The sequence below is a fragment of the Aulonocara sp. 'chitande type north' Nkhata Bay genome, linkage group LG13 (genome assembly GCF_057382095.1).
Source record: "Aulonocara sp. 'chitande type north' Nkhata Bay isolate Kocher_YH1m ecotype deep benthic linkage group LG13, A_spYH_male_GT1.1, whole genome shotgun sequence".
Classification (NCBI taxonomy): Eukaryota; Metazoa; Chordata; class Actinopteri; order Cichliformes; family Cichlidae; genus Aulonocara; species Aulonocara sp. 'chitande type north' Nkhata Bay.
In genome coordinates, this window is record NC_141356.1 from 23,199,399 (window position 1) to 23,226,608 (window position 27,210).

The 27,210-nt window shown below is 43.5% G+C and overlaps 1 protein-coding gene across 8 annotated transcripts in view; it reads right to left on the minus strand.

Moving 5' to 3' along the window:
• Positions 1-5,560: 5,560 nt before the first annotated feature.
• LOC147316083 (transcription factor COE3) overlaps positions 5,561-27,210 on the minus strand; it is a 67,945-nt gene continuing 46,295 nt past the window's right edge. For 2 of the 8 annotated variants that reach the window (XM_086259271.1, XM_086259269.1), the window contains exons 9-16: positions 26,603-26,733; positions 26,332-26,458; positions 15,759-15,847; positions 10,670-10,735; positions 10,271-10,442; positions 9,717-9,902; positions 9,127-9,294; positions 5,561-7,851 (exon numbers count right to left, since the gene is read on the minus strand). In XM_086259271.1, the coding sequence (XP_086115397.1) occupies positions 7,820-7,851; positions 9,127-9,294; positions 9,717-9,902; positions 10,271-10,442; positions 10,670-10,735; positions 15,759-15,847; positions 26,332-26,458; positions 26,603-26,733 (971 nt within the window). In that variant the 3' untranslated portion in view covers positions 5,561-7,819. Of the gene's footprint in view, positions 7,852-9,126; positions 9,295-9,716; positions 9,903-10,270; positions 10,443-10,669; positions 10,736-15,758; positions 15,848-26,331; positions 26,459-26,602; positions 26,737-27,210 lie in introns of all 8 variants that reach the window. The other 6 variants (XM_086259270.1, XM_086259268.1, XM_086259276.1 and 3 more) reach the window with 3 other exon arrangements.

Consider the following 27,210-nt stretch of genomic DNA (forward strand, 5'->3'; position numbering starts at 1 on the left):
TTTGGCTTATAGCACCACAACAACAACAGCCTCTGCATTTCCTAACATTAGTTTCCCTCTCATAACTTATATCCTGTCTCCAACTCCCTACTTCCCATCTCATATCCTGGCACCCCTCCTCATTATAGAACAATTTTCTGCCCCCACATCAAATACAAACACACTCTGTGCTTCCATCTCCTTCTCTTCATACATGTCGGCTCATAATTCTAATGTTATCGCAACCTGCACCCCTTGGTACGAGGCGCAAGCTTAGTGGGGACTCTGCGCAAGTTAATTCTGCAGCCGCTTCGGTGATCGATAAACAGCTGCTTTTATCCTTCCAGAGAAGTTTGTATGTTTAAAATGAATAAAAGTAAGACTTTTTGGAATGTGTAACTCAGCTGCCAGCCGTGCTCTGTTCCTGGGAACACAGAAGGAGTATCCGGCATGCAGATAGGCAATGTCCAACAGTGAGTCAGAGATAGACGCAGGGATAGATAGCTGGATAGACAGACATTAGACTGGGGCTTGGCTGCACTATCAGGTTTCCTCCCCCTCTGTCTGTCTGCCGGGACAGCCTGGCCTCAGAGGCCCTGACACCGAGGCACCACACAGCCAGCCACGACAGCTGCCACAGCAGCATCTAATACCAACACACTCCATGCTATGCCACGACTACAAAGAGAAATATCGTTTCAAACATGGCATACTTTGATGCTCTTGTAATGATCTTTGTGTTTTGAGAGAGAAAGCGAGGGGACAGAGGATTCGTATGGTGCGCCGTCTATTTTTTTTTCTTTCTTTCTCGTTTCTTTAGAACAAAGAGACTCCTCTCAACACGAGCAAGTTTAAAACAGTGTTGATGAGATGGAGCCGGATTAAATGAGAACGTAAAAGAAACCCTGAGCGGTATCAGCATGCGAGTGCGCGCGCGTTTGTAACCTTGTATCAGCATGTCATCGTAACCTCGTGAACTCGAGCGTCGGTCTGGGGGTCTCTAATTAGGAACGGCTGATGAACGGCCATACATTACGTGAGAGCGGGGGCCTGTGAGCGTGTATCCCTCTATGTATCAATCTGTGACTGTGCCGGGTGGCTGTCAGAGTGGTAAGGAGAGTGTCTCAGCCTGGAGAAAGTGCAGGTCTAGCCTTGGTCATGTTGACGGAGGGGGCGGCACTTCAGAGGCTCCAGGACCCCATGGCACCAGTCTCCCCAGTCCCCCAGACAGACTGGGAGCATCTGGGCTCTGTCAGCGCCTCTGGCCCCTGCAGACTCCGATCTATATGACGAGGGAGAGGAGTGCATTGGATCAGCGAGAGGGAAAATATGAGCCAGATTCCTCGACTTATGAGAAAAACCCGCGTTGCCAGTTTGCATGTAACACGTGGACGCATGTGTGGCTGCGTTAAGGCCTTATAACAGGTCACAGTGATTAAATTTGTATTATGTGAGATGGGGGGTATTGATTAGCGACTAATGCTGAAAAAGTCCTTTTTAAAAACTGTCCGATTAAGTATTAATTAAAAGTACGCCACGAAAAAATATGCGAAGCCTGTTCTGAGTAAAAACATCAAGATAAGACTGATAGATATCATTCCAGACTTTCCTATGAAAGCGAGCAATGATTTGATCAAGTAGATATAACTCTAAGCTGTGCCACATGAAAACTGATATACACACACTTGCCAAGACTAATTAATCCATACACTAAATTAGGAATATAAATCGCGGTCCCAATTTAACAAGGTCAGCTTTAACTTCTCCCTTTACACTTTTATTTAACTGTGTAGTTGCGGGAAAAAAGAATCCCTATCAATGTGCTTCGCTTATTATGATTGACGATTGATGATTAAGTCCTCCAGCTGACACACACCACCAAAGCCGGTGAGTTGGAATTGGATGTGACACATACACAGTTCTGCGTGTTAGGTAATTCGTTGACGAGGGGCCAAATTCATTTATGGAACAGCGGTATTGGCAGGCATGGACACTCTCTGCAAAAACAACGATAATCACAGAGGTTTGGCGCGGCGTGACAAGGACTCTTCAGGGAAAGGCCCTTACACGCTGCTTTGTTGGCCGTTCCTCCCTAAGATGGAGGGAAACATCCGCCACTGTTCTTAAGATGAGAGGCGCTCAGAGCAGGAGGAAAGAGGTTTATGTAAGGTGCGGAAGGGCTTCATTAGCATTCGTCGAGTCTGTTACAATATCTGAAATGACCAAATTTTTATCAATATAAATTTAACTACTCGCTGCTTTTTTTCGGAGGGAAGAAGTGAGTGATATTCTTTCCTTTTTTCCCTTTTTTTTGGTTCAATTGATGAAATAAAGGCTCTGATAAATCCTCTGTAATGAAACATGAGGGGGACCCTGTCTCAAGTCATTTAATCTCTTTTCACATTCTCCATTTTTTCTGCTAATGAGCCTTATTGACAATCAAACAGAAGCTGTCATCCCCCAGGATGCAACACTCCCAGCCCCTGCGTGTTTGTCATAGTGTCCTGGCAATCAGAGCTGCCTGCAAGACCAGGCTGGCAGTTAGTGGTTCTCACAGCAGCGCTGCCTGAAAATGGCACACTTCCTGTAGAGTTGCAGCTGCCACCTCTGCTACTTCCATTACTTTCTATAGCATGCAGATGTTGTATCAACATTCCCTGCCAAGGGGACTGCAATAACTGTGAGATTCATGCCATGTTTCAGAGGCACGTCAATTTCTCAAGTGGGACAATTAAAGAGGGAAATACAGTACCAGGTTTTTCACAGCCGCTGAAATCGGAAAAGGGCTTTTTTCACGTTTTTTTTCCAAAGGGTGGCTGTTTCATAAGGGTTCAGAAATCCACCCGATTTTTACTGCCCTTTTCCTGAGTCGAGCTGTTCTGTGAGCCTTTGTGCGGCAGACCTGTTGTGACCCACAGCGGATATGGAAATGGGGCTAAGGTTTTATGGGCCAAACGGATTGGACACAGTCAAGCTCAGGGGGCATGAATATTGGATGTTATTTCTGCTCCCTTTTTATGTAATCCATTGCCAATACATTATTAATAGATGATATCATATCCAGAACTACTGGACAAAGCACTACAGAGGAGTGCTATGAAAGGAGCTCTATGTGGTGGAGACTGTGGCAGAAAAATACTGTTCAAGTGATATTATTTTATCACTGCAGCCTAGCACTCCCTGACCAGGCAATCTTTATAGTGTAATTTTTGGGCTAGGTGAAGTTCATGGAAGGAAAGTACGGTGAATGCTCTATTTCTACCGCGGGTAAATCCTGCATTTGTGGGTTTGAAATGTACTGAAACATTGATGAAGTATCAAATGACACCCAAATACAAGTTTAATGGATTTTGAAGCACTGGGATACTTTGCTCATCCTTCTTGACTGCAGTGAGTGAAGTGGAAATCTTTGTGAGGATCTAGAGTTTTCCTTCCAAAGCTGACTCCCAGTGTACAGTAGCAGGGGAGCAGTGTCTTATCTGATGTACAGATTTACAGACGGGAGACGGCGCTAATGTGGGTCAGATTCCCAGTTTTGATTCAAATTTCAAATCGTTCATAAAAGGTCACACTCCCTATTTTGAGTTATTGTCATCTCCGAGTTGTGATCTGCAGTAGTGCGGCTTTTATGAGTGGAAGAGGCAGCTTCCCACTCATGTGTGAACTTCACGGGAGTTGCAGAGACTTTTTTTTCCCCTCCACAAAACACATCACTCAGCGGCTTCACAAATCCTGTCTGTCCAAGAGCAAATCCTTAAAAAAGTACTTCTCAGCACTGCCCATCAAGCAGAGAAGATAAAACAAAGCAAAAAAATCTAGCGTCCAGCTTTTTGTTTTACGACCCGTCCGGGTACTGTGCCCATGTTCGCATTACCACATCAATGTGGGATAATGCATTAAGAGTGAACGTATAAGCCTCAATAAGAGTTACATAGAGAGCGGATACGTAAGGTAATATTCCCTTTTTAAGGTCAGTTTGAATTGTTTTTTCTCATGGGAAACGGCAGATTGATAAAGAGCAAACAAAACCTCTTTTCTGAAAGCTTGTCCTCCACAGCCTCAGTGAAGGTTTCATTCCTTTATATCATCCAGCCCAATTCCCAGCATGCACGGCCATTGTGGCTCTTTCAACTGGAGCTCTCCATTGACTGGCTTATTGTCCGGTCGCTCTTTTGTGTGCGCTATCACCAGAGCACAATCTTTCACCTGAACAGCACAGGAGCGCAGCCTGGATATAGTCACGTTAAAAAGAAAAGGAAGGAGAGAGAGAGAGAGGGGAAAAAAACAAAACAAACTGAGTCACTCGTGTAGTTGCCAGGCGGCGCAATTAACCCCACGCCAGTGAAGAAATGTTTAGTACGTATACTGCGTATCAACTTGTAAAAATCTCAAGTGATGCTTGTTAATAACGCAGTTATTAGTCACGCTTGAGCGGCCCGCGTCACAAAGAGATGTTCAATATTACTGCTCAGGCTTATATTATCGAAAGGAGGGGTTTTTTTGAAATATAACAATGCACAAGCAGATGTTTGAAGAGTGGCCCTCGGCAACACGAGGCCAGTTAAGATCGATATTGCTTTCAATATTTCTTTCCTTTGACAGATAACCAGTACCGAGGAAAGTCTTGATAAGAGTGGCAACATATGGATGCGGTGAACCTCGCTCTCTTTTGATTGCGTGACCCCTTCACCTTTGCTTGTGTTTGAGAGCGAGGCAGCCACATGGTATGGTGGGGGTCTGTCAGGCTTTGGATGTGGGGCATTATTGACCCAGGATTTATAAATATTTAATGCACACATTAAGATCATGGTGGAGGGTAGCCATTAGAGTTCTCCAATAAAAGAGGCTCTCACGATGATTGAATGTTGTGGCAGAGCCAGTGGCTGATTGTTGGGTACAGGGAAACCTGCTGAGACAATATACTGTACCTCGAGCTCGCCTGCCAGGCTTCAGAGCGCTCAAAACTAAACTTGTCTTTTTTTTTTTTCTTTGATTGCACTTTTACCCTCAGTATTTTTCTTTCTTTGGCTGTTTTTGCTTGGTTTGGTTTCTAAAGAAATGTGCTGTTTGTCCTAACATTTTTTTAAAATAATAAGACACGGCGGTGCGCAGGAGATGGATCCAAACCTGTGTATCTGTGTGGCTGTTGTTATCAGACGCGCTGGATTATCGAGGGAATGATTTAAAGAACAAGGCGGCTGAAAATTAAATAGCTCTTTTTAGCGTATCTGTCCTTTGCGCTATCAGCAGCTCCTGGGCTATCTCCGGTGCTGCCAGATCTGCGCATGCTGTTTGACATAATAAGCTGCGATATGCTGATTGGCGCTTAATTGTGCATTTATGGCAGAGGTGGCCTCGGACAATGTTGCCTTGATGAGAAATTGACATTTTGCGACCTGCTCCCCGCGACCACTCAGGATGGCAGATAAGATGCTCAGTTGTTTTTAAGGAGAACCACTATTCTTCCCTCAAACACTTCTATCCTTCTGTTTGACCCACTTGATGAGTATAGATTTCACCACGGCCCCCTTTCAACGCTCTAACTATAAGAGGTTCAAAACGATACCAGCCCTTATAGACAAAGGATAACCTTGCTCTTTCAATGTATTGATTCTTTATTAACTAGGTGGCTTAATGCAATGAAATGAGGGATTTGAATGAGCCCCATTTGGGGTGTTTTGAATAAAAAGCTTGCACTGTTTATGAATGGCTACAATGAACCTTTGAAGCACCACAGATGCAGGATATGCTGATACAAAGACCAGTAGGAATATGTCACAATGTCAGAGTGCTTTGCTGAAAGAATATGAGTAAAGAGCAGTTTTCATCTTTTATGGATGTTACACTTTTTCCACAGGTGTCAAACAATTATCTCTATAGCAATGTCTAAACACTACATCTTACAGACGAATCACAGGTTTGTCCTCAGAAGTTTCTACTGTCTTTTTCTTGTTCCTGATTGTCAGTTTGTCTGCCAGCCAAACTGTACTTCAAACTGAAGAAGTCCACAGTTGAGTAGCTATTGTGTTTTTACTGAAAATTTTAATAAAACATCGCTTATTCATTTCTGTTTCCATTCCAAATGTTGAACAGTTTTAAATTTGTCTTCCCTGTAAACACAAGTAAGCTATGTGGCAGAGTCATAAGTGGTGAGTAAAAATGACTTCTATACATTCTACAAAACAGAAAAAAATACAACCACAGATGGAGTGTTTTTTTTTTTATCTCCAAGGTTGTCCCTCATGCACATTAGTCTCTATTGGATCTTAACAACTATCATATGGGTCACAAACAATTTATTTGACAATACAACCAACAAAGTTTTCTCCAAAATGGTCTGTATAGATAATTTAAAATCAATACAAAAATAAACAATGAAGTTTGACTTCCCCTTTAAAAAATGGACAGAGAGTCTTGACGGAGTAACACAAATTTTGAGGATACACATGAAATATATGCACATTGCATTTCATCAAATACAAAAAGAAAAACAAATGAAGGCAACAGTTCTTGGCTGAATTATCTGTGCTGCATCACTATATTAAGGGCATGACGATTAATACATACATAATGAAAAGCAATATACAAAATTTCAGAGATAAATACATTATTTATAGTTGATATGTTACAAAATTTCCCTCAGTGAGCGCAAGTGTGTATTGGAACAGAAATATGACAATGAACTACTATAGTCCTACATTGTCAATGGATTGTAATTTAGTTTTGGGGTTTTTTTTCTTCTTTTTTTTTCATTTTTGTTGATCTAAAAGAACATGAAAAAGACAGATGTATAAATATTTAGCACACGTTTGGCAATATCACAATAGTCTACAATTTTTTTTTTTTACCACATATAAAACACATAAGGGAGTTGGAGCTAGGGGGGGAGACTGCTCCTCATCAACAAGAAACAGACTTCACAGTAGCCTAGGAATGCATTAATATACAGTGCTAGCAAAAAAGTTGAAAAACATGGCAAAACACACTTGCTTAAAAGGAAGCTCTAGACATGGAAGTACATCATATTCATCAACAGAGCAGTGTTTTGTACACATCAGTGTGCTTGTTGAATCAAAGAGGATTTTTTTTTACTTTTGAAGATGATTTCTAGCTACAATAAATTACAAAATTTAAGTTAAAATGCAGGAATGAAACATGATACAACGTTACCCACCCAGCCCTGCCCCTTTTTACTCGTATTTGTTGTACTTTTATGATCGATTTTCTACATTATATATCTCATATATTTTCCAGTTGAAATTCAAACTGTCTTGGCCCCTGTGTATTTTTCTCACACATAAAAATACAAAAAAGTCACATTATAAAGACACACAACTGTTGTGAATCTATTAAAAGAGAGTTGAAACAGAAAACAATTTCTGAGGCAAACAAGTTCATTGGCAAATGTACTGTACATCAGTGTTTTTACTTTACAACCAGATGGTGAGTCCACAGAGTCCCTTCCAGTATTGAGCGTGTGGTTGATTGGACAAATCCGAGACCAAAGCGCAACCCAACAGGTATACAAAATAAACACTTCATCATCCTGTGTCCTCTTCAAGGGTGATAAAATGGGAGGAGGGTGGGGGAATAAACAAAAAAAAATCCCACAGAAAAAAAATATTGTTCATCATGAAATCCTTTTTTTTCTGCAGGCTGTGAAAGTCAATGAAAATTTAAAAAAAAAAAAGTCTTTCTTTTCTTTCTTTTTTTTTTTCTTCGTCTTCAAAAACAGAACAAGCGGTGGACTATACATTGCACCAGCCTTTTGCAGTGTGCTGAGGGGGTGCCCTGTGAAGTAGTAGTGGGTAGACTGGTGCTTGAGATGACGAAAGTGCATTTACATTGGAGGGACAACTAGGCCGGACATGGCTGGGGACAAAAAAGAGAGAAAGGTAACGGAGATTAGTTTATTAGGCTAAAGCAGGTATGGATATAAGTATGAAAAACTATTAAAGTGTTGTAATTTAGTGCATGCATGGCGTGTGTGTGTGTGTGTGTGTGTGTGTGTGTACATGTATGTGTGCGTGTGCGTGTGTGGCCATCTGACAGTGCGCAAGTGCGTGAATGTAAGCCATAATGTGCCTGTTTGCGTATGAGCCTGTGAGTGTTTGCCGTGTCCGCCAGCCTGCTGCTGCGTGTCCTCCTAACGGGGAGAGTTTGAAAACCTCCCTCCTGCTCTGACATTTCAGCCCCCAGCACGCCAGTCCTGCTATGTGTGATATTTCTCCTGGCATTGGGGTAATAGCAAACACTGGCCCAGACTCCCAGGAGACACAGCCGTGGTGACGGCAGAGCAACAACACGGTCACTTCCCACAATGCCACAATGCTACAGTACCAGACACCCAGACTCTCCTCTCCGCAAATTCAGTCCTATCACTTCCTTTCCTCCCGTCATCTCTTCTTTATCCTTGACTCTCCAACACCGAGCGGCACATTAGTCCTACGTTTCCCCATTCCCCAAGTTATGCCTCTGCGTCATTATCCAAGAGAGATTAGGCAAGATCAAAGGTAGCTTCCGTTATTTTACCGAGACCATCTGCTTAGGATATCATTAGCAACTGTACCTCACCCTGAGAGTTTATATATTCAGTATTTTCACACGTTTTAACAATTAGGCGACTAGTGAAGTGCTGGGATGATATATTATTATATTGCTCTGAGTATATTTGTAGAGTCATGGTTGAAATGCTTTTAAGTTTGCCAGCGCAGATGATGGCAAGGCATTGCTCATTAATTTCTGCACAACATGTATTAATAAGTATGAACGTGTAGCAAGATGAACTTTAATTTCCCACTTCATTAAGCCCAATGTTATTAATCTTGGGGCACACACTACGGCTAAGCTTGTTTTCAAAGCAATCATGTTGGTCATGACACATGCACAAAACCTAATAAACATAATTACTAAAACAATTCTGGGAAGGTCTTTTCCTGCGACATCAGAGGGGATCATTTGTATGAAAGGGCAACAAGGATGTATGTTTGTGTGAATGTTGGCGAAGACGCGGGATGAAGCTTGCGCTCCTACGCTTGTGCGTGTGTGCAAAGGCATGCTCTGTGTGAGTGTGTGCGTCTGAATGTAAACTGAAAGGTGTAAATTGGCCTGTCAAAATGCATATATTTGTAATGATTAATCCCTCACCAAACCGGACAGAGGCCTGAGCAGCGGTATCTGACCAGTAGTCCGTAGGGAAGGGATGAGGGGGTGAGGGGGGCTCACCTTGCAGTCCGTTGCCGTTGGCGCTGGTGCAGGAGGGGGGTGGGGAGGCCTGGGGTCGGACCACAGGGGCGAAGGCGCTCTTTTGTTTAACTGTGGAGACGATAGGGAAGGAAAGGAAAGGAGGGAGGGTAAGAGTGAGAACGTGCTGTGAGTAGTGCTCAAGAGGGAGAGGGCAGTTAAGGTAAGGCTGGGATAGTATTACTGCCAGGGGGGATACACGATCAGTACTCACAGGCCCCTACCATCAACATCTTGCCCAGTTGAACAAACACAGGTGGCAAACGGTGAAAGACAAAATGAATATTTCTTTGATTCTAAGCTGCGCGCGTGTTCTCCAAAGTGCTAAAACTAAACAAGCCCCCGTGAATAACCGGTAATATATTATCACCATCGGTAATTTTATAAACCCCCGTCAGAAATGATTCATAGAAGTGAAAACGAATGTGGGAGCTGGAATTAAATCAGCAGCAGCTTAGTGCTACTACAGCGTGCGATAGTGGCAAGCTACTCACTTCCATATGGGGAGTTGGCAGAGGATCCGTTGAGGAACCCAGGGGAGCTTGGCACTCCCAGGTTCATACCGGCATTGCCGTAGCCATTCATGCTGTTGCTGACGGTGTTGTAGCTCGACTGCTGTGGGGTGCTGCTGGAGATGTAGCCCCTGGGGGACACGCTGCTGGTGTTCCGGCTGTAACCCACTGAACAACACAAGAAAAAAGGAGAGGGATATTTTTTTAATGTATGTGGAGTGTTTGCTAATTACAGTAAAAAAAACCAATGGAGTTTTGCTGTTGCAGTAAAATTTTTATATTAACGCATGCTGCGGATGCTAGTTTAATAAGAAGAGAACTTGACACGTTAATTGGACCCTTTTTTTAAAAAAACCCAGCGTTCAGACATAATTCCTGTTCAATTTTCTTACTTTAATAAGAAAAAGGAGGGAAATGTAACTATTTCTCATTTTCCTGCAAACCCCTTGGAATACCCTCAAGGGCCCACCTCCAGGTCCCCGCACCCCACTTTGGAAACCCACCTGAATTGCAGAGCCGTATCCAAAATCTCATACCTTGGTCATTTCCTTGTGACTCAGACACATTGACTGCTAGTTGGCTGCTGAAGGAGTTGACTCCCATCATGCCGTGGGAGGCTGTGTTAGCGAGAGAGGGGATCTGGTTGTGGTTGCGGGGAACGCTGTACAGGGCCTCTGCGATGTCAGCTGCCCTCTTCAGAATGATCTCCTGAGAAGCACAGGGGAAGGTTTTGTTATTTATGTTGTTGTTTTTTGCTTTTTCTTTATAGCTGTGCTTTTTCTTTGATGCATGGTTCATGACTATATGGTTAACTCACAATGCACGTAGCCTACATTGTTCCAGATATAGTGGTAAAAATACCCTTTGGTGATACTAAATTGTTTCTTACTTAGCAGAGGTACAAGCATGCTTAAATTAGCTGTGTGGACACGGACCTGATTGTTGTGAGGCATTCCATACAGGGCTTCAACGAGATCAGCCGCCCTCTTCAGTAACACCTCCTGATGAGGAAAGCAGTGGGAGTAAATGTTAAAACCTAAAGAGATTACATTTGAGAGCCCAGTGGTACGTACAGTAACAGAAAATATCAAAAGCAACATTGCGCAGCAGGGTCGCGGGGAGCTTTAGAAATGTTTACATATTCAAACACTAAATAAAAGCCACCTTGATTTAAGAGGCACTAGAGCTGCATTTATATGGCACTACCATTTTACTCCTTCCAACCATGCAGAGCAGTGAATAATGTTCCCTATCTTAATTAAACTGGCATAGTCCTTTAAAAACAACACCTCACCCCTGATTCTGGGCTTCACGTTTGCTCCAGAGTTCACCGCTGAGTCCCCTCTCTTCAGAACAATAAAGTGAATTAGCTCTGGGTTAATCTAGTTCTGTTGTAATGACATTAAGGAATTTTTCAATTAACCTCTTTGACTGGCTGTTGCAAAGGACTTCACAAATGACTTCCCATCCAGCAAGAGCTGGGTGCTTGTGCCTTGGGGACACGGATGCTCAGGATGTGGTCTTATCCATGTCTGCATGCTTGCCCCCGCTTGACAATGCGGATTAGCTGTGTTGCTTTGGCTCTTAACACTGAAAATGAGTTGGCCCCAGATCCCGTTCCCCCCCACTCTCTTTCGGGCTTTCAGCAAGGTGGGGTTTGGCCCGTTTGTGTATCTTTATCTGCTCTTTGAATTCAGCACTTACAATTAAATCCCTCTCAAGCAACCAGGCTGCTCTCTTTGTTTTCTATAATACAGAAGGCAATATGCTCAATGAAAAATCCTCTCCTCCTTTTAGAGTGCATATAATCTGACAAAGGCAAGTTGCAGACACGGCTCTCGCGTGTGTTTTAAAACGCTCGCTTGTTGTCACCTGCTGTAGAGCAGAGATTTGTCGCCTGTGCTGTTAGAACCCTGGTTAAAAGCAATGCAAATCTGTCACCAGAAACATCTCAGATGGCGCTTGTTTTCTTCCCACATTCGCTGTGTTTTCTTTTGCGGGCCCCGGTAATTTGTCTGAAGTGTTCCATCACTTGGCAATAGCAGTGTGGGATTAAGACGGCAGCTGCCATAAATGAATGTAAACACAGCCTTCGCGCCCTCAAACAGCGGCCTCCAAGACTTGGCCTGCATTTCCAAGGCACAGCGTATGTAGTGTGTATGGAGCGTGTGTATGGGCCCTTTCATCCAGAGGAGCATATCTACCACAGTCCTTGATTTATCAAGATGAATCACTGTAGAAGCCACTTCCAGCGTATGCCATGCTCTCTTATAGAAACATATCGCTTAATCCACCCCAAGTTACCGGATGGGTGGCTCTTAGAATGGGCATTTACCTCTGAAATTGGTGTGTATGCTCAACGTTGCATGCATCTAGTTTGCATACAAATAAAGAATTATGGTTGTCGTGAGGCAGGTAGACTAAATGAGAGGACCAGCTGTCTTGATGTGTTCTCATCAGGCAGAACAGATTTCTCTCTCTCTTGCTGAGTGAGATAAAGTGGTTTTCTTTCTTTTTGTCTGCAGTTAATAATTACCAATAATCTATTCTATCATATTTCAAGATCTCCTACATGGCTCTCAATTTTAAACAACAATTAAAGCAATTAAGACTGTCGCGTTTGCAAGCCATGTTTCATTCTCTGTAAAACGTCCTCTCCCTCCTTGTCCATATGGTACTTTGCAGCAGTGACATAAGGAGAGCTTGGAAAAAGGAGGGAGGAAAACGATATTGCCTCTCATCCTTAATCTGTCGTTTACCGCGTGGTGTCTTAACTAACCAAGTTGACTCGCAGGGCTATGCTTAAGTGGCAACCTAGTCATATCCGAGGATGATGAGAAGTGCTGCACCCAATCAAGGAAGAAGTTTGTTTTCTTCTGACGAGACGCTTCCATGCGTATCAGCTCACGCTGTGAATACGATTAACACGGAATAGTGTTCTGAGGGCATTTCCATGTAAATCTCAATACTGCTCCAGCATAAGTGTAATTGGCTTTCTTGTCATGGAGACATATCAGAACACACCATGTTAAATTGAAACAATTAAAGGCTTCAAATGATTTCTGTTGTTCTGTGACAAATGCGTGACAGATTCCTTCTATTGTTTGCCATGCTTTGCATAAAGGTCTCGTGTTCCGCAACTGTCTAAATGGGACTGCTCAGATAACAGATCACCTAAGATTTAGGAGCCGTTTTATGTTATTGCTGAGAAAAAAGGCGACCAGGGGGTGGGGGGGGGGGCATATCAAATGATGTGTTATAAAAAATATCTAACAATAAGGAGATGTGGTCTAAAATGGCCCAAATGTGATTCTTCAAGCAGTAGATTAACATGGATGTTGTATTTATATTATCACAGTTAATAAAAAAGGGCCTAGGTTATGTAGCTTGGAGTGCTAATGCCATTATAAAACTGTAAGGCAATTACTCTGTTAGCTCTAGCCTGAGGTAATGAATGCATTTAGAAGCATAGGGCCATTAGATGAAGGTACTTCAAAGAGCACAGGAAGAGAGATTCATTTAAATACATGGGTAATTGCTTGACATGAACACATTTGTAATATTTTCTCCTTGTGGATTACACAAAGAATTGGAAAAGAATGGGCTTATGCTCATTTTGGGAGGAAAGAAAAGAATCCAAAGCAATCAGCTTAATAATAAAACAATATTGAGTTTCCACTTTTAATTTCATAATGAATCTAATTTGTTACAGAAGAGAGAAATTGAGTGTGATATAATGTGATATCCAGTCTATTTGTCCATTACTGCCAGAGGGCACAAAATGGTATTATAAATTGTCTTTTTTATATTATGAATAGAAAATTGTTTTATAACAAGATCTTAAAAGGGAGGGTGAATTCCAAAGTCTCTCTTCACTTAACGCAATGCCCGCAAACCAATCTCCTTTCTCATCACTTGACTGCTCACACTTATTACTTTCATATTCACCCTGGACTTTGCATTGAATTTTTATATCTCCACTCCTCCCACAGGGTCAGACTGTCATCTACGATGTTGTCTTAGAATTACGAGGTAAACTTCAATCAGAGGCAGCTTCCCCCCTTTTTTCTCTGTGTAGCAACAATATTAGCGTGCATCCCTTGCTATCCATGAGCACTCCCATATTGGCTTTCTGTCTCCTTACAATTACCACGTGTCTTACTGGTCCCAGGGAGAAGGCTGGTGGAAATCAATAGTGGAGTAATATTATCAACTGGAGGGTGAAGTCATGGGAGGGGGGAGTAGAGGTGGTGAGTGGGCTTGGTGTCGATTTGCCTTTCTGCTAATGCACACCGCGCGTCCTCCAGCTTTATCTTCTTTTTATAGAGTCTCCCTACCTCACCTGCACCCTGTAATGGCTGTTCTCTATATGCCGTTTCTGTTCTCATTCCAAATGTACATGCCAGCCTCGGCCCGCCGCGGGCTGTTTTATTGGGAATGTGCTTTTGACCCCGAGAGCTGACCCTCAGATGGCAAGCTTAACAATGACGAATCACTTGGTGGGATCATTTACATGCCCCCTGAACCCCATATTTGGGTCCATTAGAGAGCAAATCAAATATTTATGTTGTTTATTGGAAGTGCAGGGTTTCATCTCACTCTGTGATTGTTTCATGCAAAGGCTGGGAGACCATGCTATATTAAGTATGCGCACACCCAGGAAACTAATCTTGGGTTCAGTGTCAAAATCTGTCTCAGAGCCAACAACACTTTGTATTCAAGGAAAAAAAGAAGCGAAAGAAAAGAAAGGGAAAAAGGGAGGAGGGTTTCTCTGTAATAAAGCTGTGTTAAACACTGTTGCTCTCTTTGTTCACAAGATGTGGATTTCACAAAGACACTGGGTGACTTTATAAAATAAAAACAGTGCAGCTAGACTGACCTGTGATGCCTGCGGAGATAGAACGAGTCATGTGGATATGAAAGGGTAAGTGTACTTTACCTTTTGGTCTACGTTTACAGTTGAAATTAGAGTAACATTTCATGTCTAGGTGTTGTTTCCTGTCTCCACAGGGACTGGGTCTAATTGAAACACTTCATATACTGAACCAGGGACTAGCTGTGATGTTCCATTTCTCCACATTGCCTTGGTCAAATGTCTATAGCTACCACACAGTCTGTTCTTTATTAAATTGTCCGTTGGACATTAATGATATTGCGGTGTAGCATGCTGGGATTTAATAGATAAGGTCTTTAAAGGTTTTACAGTATTATTAAAACTCTGAGGTGGCCTCCACTTTACTGCGTGCCGAGGGGTTTTGAAAGTACTAATCAGTCATATTATTACACTTGACACATCTGGAACGTCAGTCATCAAAATGGTTACTGGCAGGGTAGCAATTAGTGAAAACACACAGATAGATTTTATCAATCGGAAATGGAAAGAGCGCAAGAATCAAAGGGGAGAAAAAGAATAAAAGAATCAAAGCGGTTCTGCAGGGGAGGGTTTTTTTCTCACTGTTTGCACCCAAGTTTTCGTGCTCAGGTCTTTCAATATGCCAGCGTCTTTATGTGCCACACCGGTGTGTATAAAACTGATGTGGCTTTCAACTCCTTCACCAAGGTTCAAAAGAAAACAATAAGAAAGCCAAAGCATAATAACATGCAGTCTTTGTCTATTAGCCGCAGTAAGACTAGGGGGTTTACGGCACAGGGTTCTGTAAACAAAAGATTAAACCAAATCGAGCTGCAGAAAATGAAAGGAAAACATGAGTGGGGTAATGAGGGTGCAGACGTCGTTTCTGACCAGATTACCATCTCCACAGACTACTGGAGAGGAAAACGCCTGATTGAGCTATTTTACCACACAGAGAGTTTACGCCTCTCTCCACACACAAAACCAATAGCATTACCACGCTGGTTAGTGGGTAAGCCACATATGTGAAGAAAATCTGTTAGAGTTTTGGGTCATACTGCTCTGCTTGGTTGTAATGTTGTTTTGTTTATTTGTCGAAGAATTATAACCCAGACCGCTCTGTGTCATTATGGTTCTTTTGGTTTTCAGTGCAGCAGAGACACTGTACTGACCTTTGGTAACCTCTCAGGGTCGCCGGGGTGTCTGGGGATGACTTTCTGCAGCCTCTGGAACCCATAGTCGATGGTTGGCTCATTCAGGGCTGAAAAAAAGACGAGAGAAGGTGAAAATTAGAGCGTTGTGGGGGCTAAACTAATTGAGAAATGAGTTAGAGTTTACAGTAAAATAGTCATTTCCAAATCCAAACCTCAAGGGCCAGACAGTGTTTTATACGACACAAGTTCCTCTGACACTTGTGCCACTAAGTGCTATTCCATTAAAAGCCATGATGACCTACATCAGTCTGAGGATTCTTCAGAGGGGCCCTCCCCCTTTTTATCTGCTTGAGAATATTGACTAAAGCAAACTACATAACGGCGGTCTTTTAATCTAACAGAGCCTTAATAATCTGTGAAAGGCTGTCCACACATTGATCTAGTGTAAGTTGCCGTCATTTCACCCTTCTGCACCAACTGTACTGCAACACTGGCCGTGTGAAATACGGCAGCAGATCCCATGGAGCCATTAATCTCTCCCACCCCTCAAATAGTAATCTGGGGCATGAAGCATATTGGGCGATGAATCAGAGGCACAAAGTAAATGAATCATAACCCAGACTTTGGTGAGAGCAGGGCGTTTTATGTCTGACAGTCCTAATGGGTAATTGAAGGTTTCCTTACAGCTCCGCCTGATTCTAAACAATCATGTGTACACTCATAGGCAGGACAAGGCGAGGGAGGCAGGGCAGAGGAGAGAAGGAGGGGAGGAGTGGAAGAAAGGAGGAGAGCAGTGTAAAGGGGGAAGGAACGACTTAATAGAGAACATCACTTCTCAATGTAGATATCATTTTCAGGAGAGTAACTCCACCGAGCAAGGCGCTTCATAAATCAATGGCTTTCTATGGAGACTAATAAGAGCTGCCTGCCTCTATTCATTGTTCAGCCTGTAATTTGGCCCATCACTCATTACTCAGCATGTAATTTCAGCATTAACACCGCACAGCTCGCTGAACCTGCTGAACACCAGAGAATGTGAAAGCAAGCAACCCCCCCCCCCCCACAAACACACACACGCACATAGAGGCAGGCAGGGCCACTGCACAAGCCAGGGAGTCAGGGCAGGAAAAGGAACATTTATGTTTCTCATTCTTTCTTTTGTACATCAGATACACATGCACAACCCCGAAACACACCCATAAGGCATACTGCACCTACTCACGCATACTTATGTTACTCACACACATACTTATAATCGAACACACCACTTGTGCTAAAACTCAAATACGGTAATTGCTAGCTCAACCGTGCTCAAGTGGAGCAGTTATGTGTTCAAGCATGGACAATGCAGGGTGATAATCGATAGCAAGGATCTGGCTTACAAATACAGTGATATTCAGCCTCATAGGCTGGACACACCTGAATAAACCCATGCCACAACAACATACACTGCTGGAAATCTGATTTGACATGTCATCATGCGTCCCGAAACGACAAAGGTCTGCCATGGAATGTGGGGGAAAGCCATCTTCTCCTTAATAAAGGATTGATCTGCCGTATTGATCGTACATGACAAGGCTATAGCAAGGAATTTGCCCCCTTTCTTTTGTTATTTCCACCCCCCTTCCCCTTCTTATCTATGCACTCTGGCAGTCCTGTAAATGTGTGCATGTGTACACACACGAGTGTGTAGATGTGAGTGCATATGGCCGGCAGAGAGAGAGTGTATGTGCACGGCAGCCCTGCCAGACCCTGCTGCTCAGTGTGATGTAAATTGTGTATGTGTAAAAAGCACTCCATAATCAGGCCATCCATCATCAGAGGCTGTCAGTGGGCTCTCTCAGGGTGATACATCACGCTCTCCTGTCCTCTGCCTCAGTTGGGGCCTACACAACCCGCCAGGCATGCTGGGAACACAGCCGGAGAGACGTACAGTACAGGACAAGACCTAGGTTGGGAGAGGTGTTCTGTTTGATGTGCCTCTCCAATGATAATGATGCCCTCCTGTAAATGCATGTTTTGGAGGGTAGGGTCTCCTTAATCCTTGAAATGTGGTTTATGCTGGATTTTGTCGACAGCTTTCACAGTTTATTACACTTCTAAATATGGAGGAATCGAAACGCCTCGAACTAAACCGATATTAGATGTAAAGTTTTCTCCGTCATGGTTTAACACCTGGCAGAATCGCCTGCAGTTGTCGTCCAAGCGTCAGGCATGATCTCTACATGTCGACATGTCACCATCTCATCTATCATGGAGATGATCTTTGTAACAACCCCGGCATAATGAAATTGGTGACACGGACCGCCATCTGCTATTGATTTCATGCAAATGCTTTTGACAGCTGATGGAGACTTGCATTAGCGCTAAACGGTGCTGTCAGTTGATGAGTTGACAGTTTTGTAGTCATAGCATGTACACTAGTGCAGACAGACACAGACAATGTCAATAATCCTGTAAGAGCTGCTGATGATATATACTGAGCACTTATATTCAATCTAGACAATAAATGTGTTATGAGTGCAGTCGTTGCATTGCGCCTCACATTTTTTCTTTCAGGCAAAGATTTTCTTTCATGTGCTGAGCTTTTACAAGAATCATTGGGACTACTCGCCTTACTTTTCCTCACACCACACACATTGACAGCAGCCCCACCTCTTCACCTCATGTCTTTTTTAATCCTTGACACATCATTATGTTCCAACTTCACACTCTGTCGTAAACTTTACTCTCTTCTAAAGAGCAGCTCTGTGATGCCCCGGCATGACTCGATGCATGCCAGAATTTGTTTGCTCCTTCCAGTACAATATGGAGAGAGAGGTGGGATGAGGGTGTGGACAAAGCATGCCCCCCTCCCCCTAGCCTCCTCCTTACCCCTCCTTGTAAGGCTTCTCAATCGCTGCAAGGAAACATGAAACCCTCCACACACATCCCATAAATCCTGAATTGGGTGGGGAGTCTAGCCGAGGGGAGGGGGGGCGGCGGGGGGGGGGGGGGGGGGGGGGGGGGACTGGAGGAGGTATGATACGGGTGGGGGGGGGGTCGCTGGCACGTTCCAGTCACGCCCGCTTCCCGGCCCGCGGCCAATCAATACCACTTTCCTGTTTTAGAGGCGGGTAATTATGAGGTGGAGAGATTGTGTGACCTCTCACCCCTGCTGCATTACTCGCCTGATATTAAGATAAATTGCCTGATTTTGGGTAAACATATGCTGCAATTCAAACTGTCAGCACTGGTTTGCTCAGGGATAATTTGTATTGATCTCCTGGCTTCTTCCCCATTTTGCTTACTGACCTCATGGATAATTAGAGAAAAAGAGACACGGGGAGGTAAGGCAGGGCTTGCATTTGAATACTTTGCAGGAGAGATGAAGAGCACATGCGGGGGGGATGTTGGGAGGTGGCAGAGGGAACATTAGAGACTAATAGAATTTTCATTTTCTCTCATTTTCGGCTCAGATTTAGACAGGTTCAATTATATCTCTTTTTTTCTCTTTCCCTGCCTGTCTTATATACACAGCGATGGCCCGGGGTTTAATTTCTGTCGTGATACAAATTTTACAAATATAATGAGACAACAAAGCGACGGCGAATACGTTTCAAGTTAAACAGCTGATAACAAAAGGATTTATTGCCATATGTGAGCAAAATTAGCATGGTAAGTGACGAAAGAACAGACGTGATAAAGAGTGTGCTTCCCCTTCACGAAGGTTTGGAAGAACATTTTTATGAATATTTCAGTAATTTTCTCTCTCCAGAGAGTGAATGATCATGTTTCAGAATATGAAGAAATGGAATGCATGACTCGGTGTGCAGCTGTGACCATATCATTTCCAATTTTGAATATCACGCATGCGCATGGGCATGCATGGCAGGCCTTCAGTGAGATTCCTCTGCCTGGAATGTGCAATTCCCAATCTTATTTTGATCTGATGCCTTAATCTGCCACCCTTTCATGCCACTAACACATTTTCTCTGAGAGCTCCTTTAGCCGCCTCAGTCGAGCCACTTTACTTAAAATGTAGAGTGGATGGCGTGTACATGGCATCTGAGTGTGGTCCGCTGCTCCTTCTCCATGTTCTCTAGAAATAGGACATGAGTAACCGCTCTACAAGAACACTGTAACATGGCCGTCTCTGGCAGCCAGAAGTGCTTACATGGCGATACAGCACAGTGTGCCCACAGTCCATATGAAAGCGGATTGAACACTTGTATTGGCTTACAGTATCGAGGTAAAAACATAGGGAAATGTTTGAGCAAAGCAGTAAATTTAAAGGAAATTGTTCCTTGTTAAGTCTATGAGCCTGAATGGAAGCTCGCACAGTGTACTAGCATTCCTGCCAGCCATTACAGCTTATTACGATAACTCTATCTTTCCAGGAGATAAAAACCTAGCCTTGTTGCCATTTGCCAGCTATTACTTTCGCTAATTATACTTAACTGCTTCGAGCTTATCTCCACTCCTCCTACACCATTGAGCAGTTATTTTTTTCTTTCCCCTTAACACAAATTAGAGGTGGAGTGGGAGTTGGAAAGGGGGAGACAGATAAACAGCACAGGCAGAAGTTCATTCAAGTGTTATTGCATTTGTGACTTGTCAAACAGTCTAACTGAAGCCTTCTAGGCACCTGCAGTCTGTTAGATGGATGCAGTTCACAACAGCATCAACACACATAACGACCTCTTCTCGTCAATATTCAACAGCTGCGGACGTAGGACGAGCGTATATCTTCACAGCGTTGCGTTAAGGAATTAAAACGGACTCCTGTGCGTACAAGGAAGGCGTGATATTCAGAAGTCATGCTGCTGCTCCTCAGTATAAATGTGTTCCAGTGTTGAGAGCAGAAAATACGCATGCAGACCATCTTAAAAAAAAAAATCAACCAACACCAAACCAAGGCAAATTGAAATTTTCACAGCAAACCCACGCAAAGCAAACCTCATCTGTGTTAACACTGACCATATCATCTCCATCCACTGCAGCCAGTTATCACTCAGTGATTCCATCTCCAGCAGTCTCAAGATGAACAGGAAATTAAAATTTCAAAGATCTGCAGTTAAGATAAATCAATGGAGACAGATCAATGTTCATTGAAATTTCATGAACTTTGAGCCAATACAGATGAAAAAAACCCAGACAGTTACAGTCTCCAGCAGATATTGCTCCTGCAACATATAAAATGTAATTAACACGCTTAAAAGGGAGCAATGTTACAGATTGCCCATCCATAATTCCAGACTCCCTTCATATCGGTGGTATTATTAGAAAGGGCCGAAGACACCTGTTCAATCCTCTTAGATGACATCTAAAGTACTTGTGCCACTTCTCTGAGGACGTCAGCGGACTTTCACACATTACCGGCCAACAGAAATCAAATGGGTTCCCTTCACAGCTGATTGCAAGCGCAAATTAATATTGTAAAATGAAGATCAATACATGGACGGGGCACAGATCGATGACGGCTAAATTACGGCCGCATTTTCCCCCTCATTCAAGATGAGTTGTGTTTTCCTCTCAAAGTCAATACCGTGCTGCCTCCCTCATTCATTTCTCAATAAACTTGCCGATGAATTTCAATCAAAATGCGGCAGAGGAGGGGGCGGGAGGCTGGAGTTCTTTTAAAGCCCGTTGGGTGCAGATCATACTGAAAATGGGGCAAGAAGAGGAGGTAGAGAAAAAAAGAGGAGGAGGGAAAGATCCTCGTCTATCAAGAGCCCCCCTCCCTGCCTCCTGTGTCTATCTTTCCCGTGGCAGAGGACTGATGCTGTGACTTCGTGAGGACAATCCATTTTAAGAGCTATTACAAAACAGACCTCTAACGATACTGTGGGACAAAAAGTGGGTCCAATTAAAATTAAATCAATGAATACCATCCTTACTGGGAGGAAAAAAAGCACGCACCTATGCTTTCATTTTTCTCATGAAAGATAACCACAATGCATTTCACAGAGAGATGTAATGGGGGAAAATACATGCTCAACTGCAAGTGCTTATTTCAATCAATTTCCTGGAGCTGGATTTCACAGGTCACTTGCTGATAACACGCTGTGGAATAATGCCACAGTGTGCTTCTCAAAGCCTACCTGACAAGCTGCCTGACAGTGGGGGAGTGCGAGCACGTGTCACGTCAGCCCTCTAATTGGACACAAGGACCTTCCTCCGTGGAACCTTGTCGTGCTCCACACAAGCTCACAAGGCCTTCAAACCAGGCCCATCTAACTTGGCAATGAGTGTCTGCTCCACTCCCGTGGAGCTGGTGCTAAATACCAGAGTTGTAATGAGACAGGTAGGTATGGGGATATGGCTAGTGGATAACATGCTTTGACACATGCTAAAACTGTTGTGCCAACTGGTTACAACCCACGTGACTGTGGCAGTGACATTTATAAATGCCTATGTCATCTTTTCTCATTGTAGCAGTTCATACTGCAGGGGGATTTTCTTTTTCCTCCTTTAAATCAGCCTTTTTTAGAAATATCACAAATGTTGTGCGGAGTGGCTTTAAAGGGTGCGGAAATATGAAGTCATTTGGCGTGTGTGTTTCAAAGAGCTCCTCAAAAGCAGATCTGTTTACATACCTCCTTGAATGCCTTTGATTATAGCATATCTTTGCTGTAGGCCACACCCCGTCGCTGACCAGCAACCAACCGAGTACCAAACCCAACCCATCAGGACAGGAAATGAAAAGGAAGCGCCTCATCTGATCAGCTTCTAAGTCTGGAACTTCAAAGTGACGGCAGGGCGGAGAGGAGACGCAAGGATAGGGACAATTCACGAGCTGGTCAGCACAGGACCCTATCTGATGTGCTTTGATAAAGACGTCTGCATTTGTTTGTTTAATTTTTCCCTTTTTTTTAGGGAGAGTAGGGTCCACCGCTGTAACACTGTGTTCCTCTTTCTAAGAGCAGAACATTAAGTGGGTTTAATTTTGGATTTGAGAAGTGGACTTCACTATTTATATCTCTGATTTGTGCATAGAGGTTGTCAGCTCAGTGTGGGTGCATACATGTTGGAGACTGGCATTAAATAGTTTGACTTTCATAAAGCAGGAAGCTTTAGTGGAAGTGTATTTACAAAGAACCCTTACTTCTGCACTATCAACATCTCCCTTTTCCATCCCTTACAAGGTTGACATTTCTTGAGCTCCACCAGTATTGAGTGAAGCACACATGACCCCTTTGTCCTTATGTTGATGAATGACTGCCTCATACCCATTTTGTCAGATTTTGGTGCAGTGGAGTCGATAGCGTCACCTTGACGAGGAAAGTTTGTGATCCATCAGCCCTCAAGGCTGTCTGGCCACAACTAAGGCCTGGCAAGAACAGAACACTGTATGGGGGCATCCGCTTCATCCAAAAATCCTTCACCCAGTGTGTGCTGCAGTCTTGTGAGGTCGAACGAATGGCTCTTATTACTGCCGCTTTACAGTGAAGGGAGAAAAAAGAAAAAGAAAAAACACTTGACTTGTACTAATAGCTGCGAAGCCATGCTGGTCACCAAAGGTCTGAAGACGAAGCACCCTGTCAGTGCCCAGCTTGGGAAATTAGCAAATAATGTTCCCTTCCCCCTGACAAATGTGTGACAGCTCGCCTTCGCCAATCATTCTCTCCTAACGTTATGATGCATGTCCTGGATCCCCACTGGAGGATACAGGCGAAGTTTACTGACCCTCAATTTACCCATGACAAATGGGGTCCCGGTAAATGTGCGTTTTCTGGGGCGCGGAAGGGGTTCATTTTAAGCAATCCTGGTTATGTGGATGTCACTGATTAGGATAAATAGTGGCTGAGTGTGTTAGGACTGCTTGCAGAACCATATTACCAAGAGCCCGCATCGTTGCCCCTGGAGAGGAGCACTCGTGGAAACTTGGCCAAGATAGAAAACCAAAAGCTCTGATGCAATTAGGAGCTTAAATTGGATGAATTGTACACTCAAGTTTTTATTTATGATTTACTCTTTCATACACTTATGTAAGTATGCAATAAAAAGGTGAAAATGCTGCAAATGAGGCCAGAAAATTGAGACCTTTTGGTTTAGAAATATTTAATCTGGCCCGCACGTACAGGTTTTAGGGTTTAATAAAGTGAAAAGTATAATACAGTATTGACTCAGATACAGCCAGGACTTTCTCCTTTTGATTTTCTACAACCTTGCTGACAGCTGGTTCTACCAGTCCTGTCCTGACCAATAGATAACCAATATATGGATTAGACAGAGGACAAATCAGCAAGCTCCAAGGGACGACAAGCTTTTTAGAAGGTAAAAGGTATAGACTGTAAAACATCAAAATAGGCAACAAGTCATTCCTTTAAAAATGTGCCACTTAAAGAACGGATATAAGCTATTTAAAGCAGTCGGTAAACTGCAGGCTTCTCAAGTTTTATATAGTATGTCTGTTTGTCTCATTAGTGTTTTAAACATTCAAGAGTCGATGCCAACAGGATTATTTGACATATACTACACCGTGCTCTCTTTCTGAGAATGGATTGTGAGTTTTGGAGCCGTTCCAGGGTGCTAACCCGAGTGAGGACATGTCCCTCTGCTGTTCGAATTGACTGCAGTCTCCTCTGTGTTGACTCTTGGTAATTTGTGATAATTTCTTAAATTGAGCGAGTTAAATTTCCACAATTAGGGTGGTGGTGCAAGAAGAGTCAACATTAAAAAAAAGTCTAAAAAGGCACTCCTCTCAAGCCGTGCTCTCAAGTCATGCTTGAAGCCATATGCTTTGATAACTAGACCTTTGATATGCACACGGTGCTCTCCAATATGACACCGTGCCTTTCTGTGCCTTTTAGACAGCACTGTGTCACTACATGCCCTTTTCAGCCCATGTAATGTGCTATTATAACTCCAAATCTATTTGCAAATGAAGTGCCATTTGCTCAAGAGTCAGAAACAGAAAGAAAAGCTATAGCTGGAAATGAGTTTCATTCTTAAATACAATATCTGCTCTCTTACACTCAATGCATCAGCCAATTGTCATTTTAATGTCCGAGAGATGTAGCTAACATCCTTTTACCTACTGTACGTGTGGAAGCAGTGATATCTTTTTCTAGCGTTATGCATTCTGCTCTTATAACGGTTTCGTTCTCTCAAGCGTCAACCCCTGTACAATCAGGGTAAGCCACATAGGGAATAGCAGAGCAGAGGAGCCAGACCTGTCTATTGGTGACTTTCTCTTTTAATTCACCACACTAATCAATTGTACCACCGTTGCCTCGAGGGGTAATTGTATCTTTATACTAACTGGAAGTGAGTAGGAACCCAGGGAAGACAGAGAAGAAGAATGGTGGGAAAAAAAACAACAAAGATAGGGAGAAGGGGACACGTTTCCCCAGTAAAACCTGATGGTAATCATCCCAATCCGCTTAGCCTCTGTAACTAATGGGGTCTGTTCTTAAGGGACCTGGCACTTTCACTAGGGTGCTATAGAAGCCATTAATGTCTTAACTTATACACCTTCTCAGGGCTGCACAGTAACACATGTACACACATACACACACATTTCCCCCTCACTCACTCTCATACAAATACACACATATACTTACGCAGCCACACTACACTCCTGTTTCATTATCCCAGTGCCTTGTTGGCCTCTGCTCTGCTCCTGCTAGGGAGGTTAAATGCAGGAGAGCTGGGCCAGACTGCATGGTTGGAGGAGAAGGGGACGGGTGGTTGGGGGTGGTGGTGGAGGTGGTGGTGCTGGAGATTTTAGAAGTGGGAGGGGGGACTTGATGAGAAACAGCTGCCCCAGGATGGAGGGGTCTGGATGGGGATTTTGGGTGAGGGAGTTGGGGGGGGGGCTGCACAACCCTGGCCTTGAGCGTAGCAAGGCCAGGGTTGTGCTTGGAGGCTTGGGAGTGCAGGGGGAAGTGTGAGTGCCTTGACGCACCCCCATTTCATTCTGCCCATCAGAGTTGGAACAGTCAGAGGCTTCCAGGTCAGACAGGCTCTGACCCCCAGAACCTCTGTCTCCTCACCAATGATGACAGATAAGACCACCACTTCCTTCTGTTAGCCAAGATAATCAGATCCTTTACTTAGAGTGTGACACACACACTCCCCTTCTCTCTCACGTACATATCTCTCCCTCTTTGCCGTTAATTCTCTCCTATGAATTCATGTTCAGCATACATGAGAATAACCAGATATATGTGTGCACTTAACCTACAGTAGATATGGCTTTTCTAATCTGATTTATTGTAAGGAAAAAAAAAGAAATCACATTTTGGCTTATAAAAAATTGGCTCATTAGCAGAAAGCATTATCTGTCTCACTAAATAACAGATAAAGAGAACTGGCAGAAATAACTTTCCTGACAGCTTGATTCTAACAGAGCTTGGCAACGACCTTGTATGGTGGCAGGTCAGAGAGGGATCGAGTTGCACTTGTAGTCGCCCCCCTCCACAACAGCTTTTCACGAGCAGTGCAAATCTCACACATTCAACATTCAGCAAGTCGGACGGTTAGTTCATTATTAGTGCCTGGACTTAAGGCTGGGGGCTCCATCCAGAAGGAAGGGGGAAAAGCGGGGGTACATGAATAAGCCTGTAGAAAAAGGGAGAGCAGGGTGGAGGAAGTTTTGACTCACCGGTATAGACGAATCTTCCAGGGGCGCCTTTGCAGAACTGCTTGGACTTGTAGGACAGCGTTACTTCCACAACACCGGGAATGTGCCGAGGTGGAGTCTGGACGCGGATGGCGTGGGGAGTTATGAGCTGGATCACAGAGATTTAAAAAAAGCAAAAGAAAAAAGGGGTATAAGCGGTCATTACTTGCTAGAAAGTTTGTCTTAATAATTATTATTCTAATATTGTGGATGGGTTTCAATTGAGTATAAAATGTGAAATTCTACATCGTACCTCACTCCATACAAGCATGGTGCCGAACACAACTTGTAGGCCATCGAAGAAGTTGTCCCCTATGAGGATGACAGTGGCACCTCCAGTGGTCCATCCCTCACTGGGACTGATAGCCTTGATGCATGGGGTGGCTGCTTATCCAAGACAAAGAGAAGAGCAAATTCAGCACCTAAGCTTCAGCACTAGGCCTCACGTCTCCTTCCACTCAGACACATTACTGCGCCACCTCTACGTTGAGCCCTCCATATCTCTCTCACAAAAGACATATCATGGAAATTGCCCCTGGAAAAAAAATGATGGATTTGTCCTTTAAGGCACGAGAATCAAAATCATTTATCAGTGCGCTGGAGTGATGTAGTTAAGCAGACCCTTCAAATGGTCCACTTCACAAAGGCTAAACGCCAGGCTCACCAGGAAAATGATTTGATGGAGCAAATTATGTGTCAGGGCAAATGTAGCTATCAGAATTGATTAAGCATGCACCCGCATGTACAGTAAAATTTCAAAGTTGAACACATCTTAAATGAGTCAAGAATACAGGCTGTTAAAGTGGAAATGACAAGCTAAAGCTTTGCTGGTTCATGTTATTTCATTACCTTTGTTCTTCA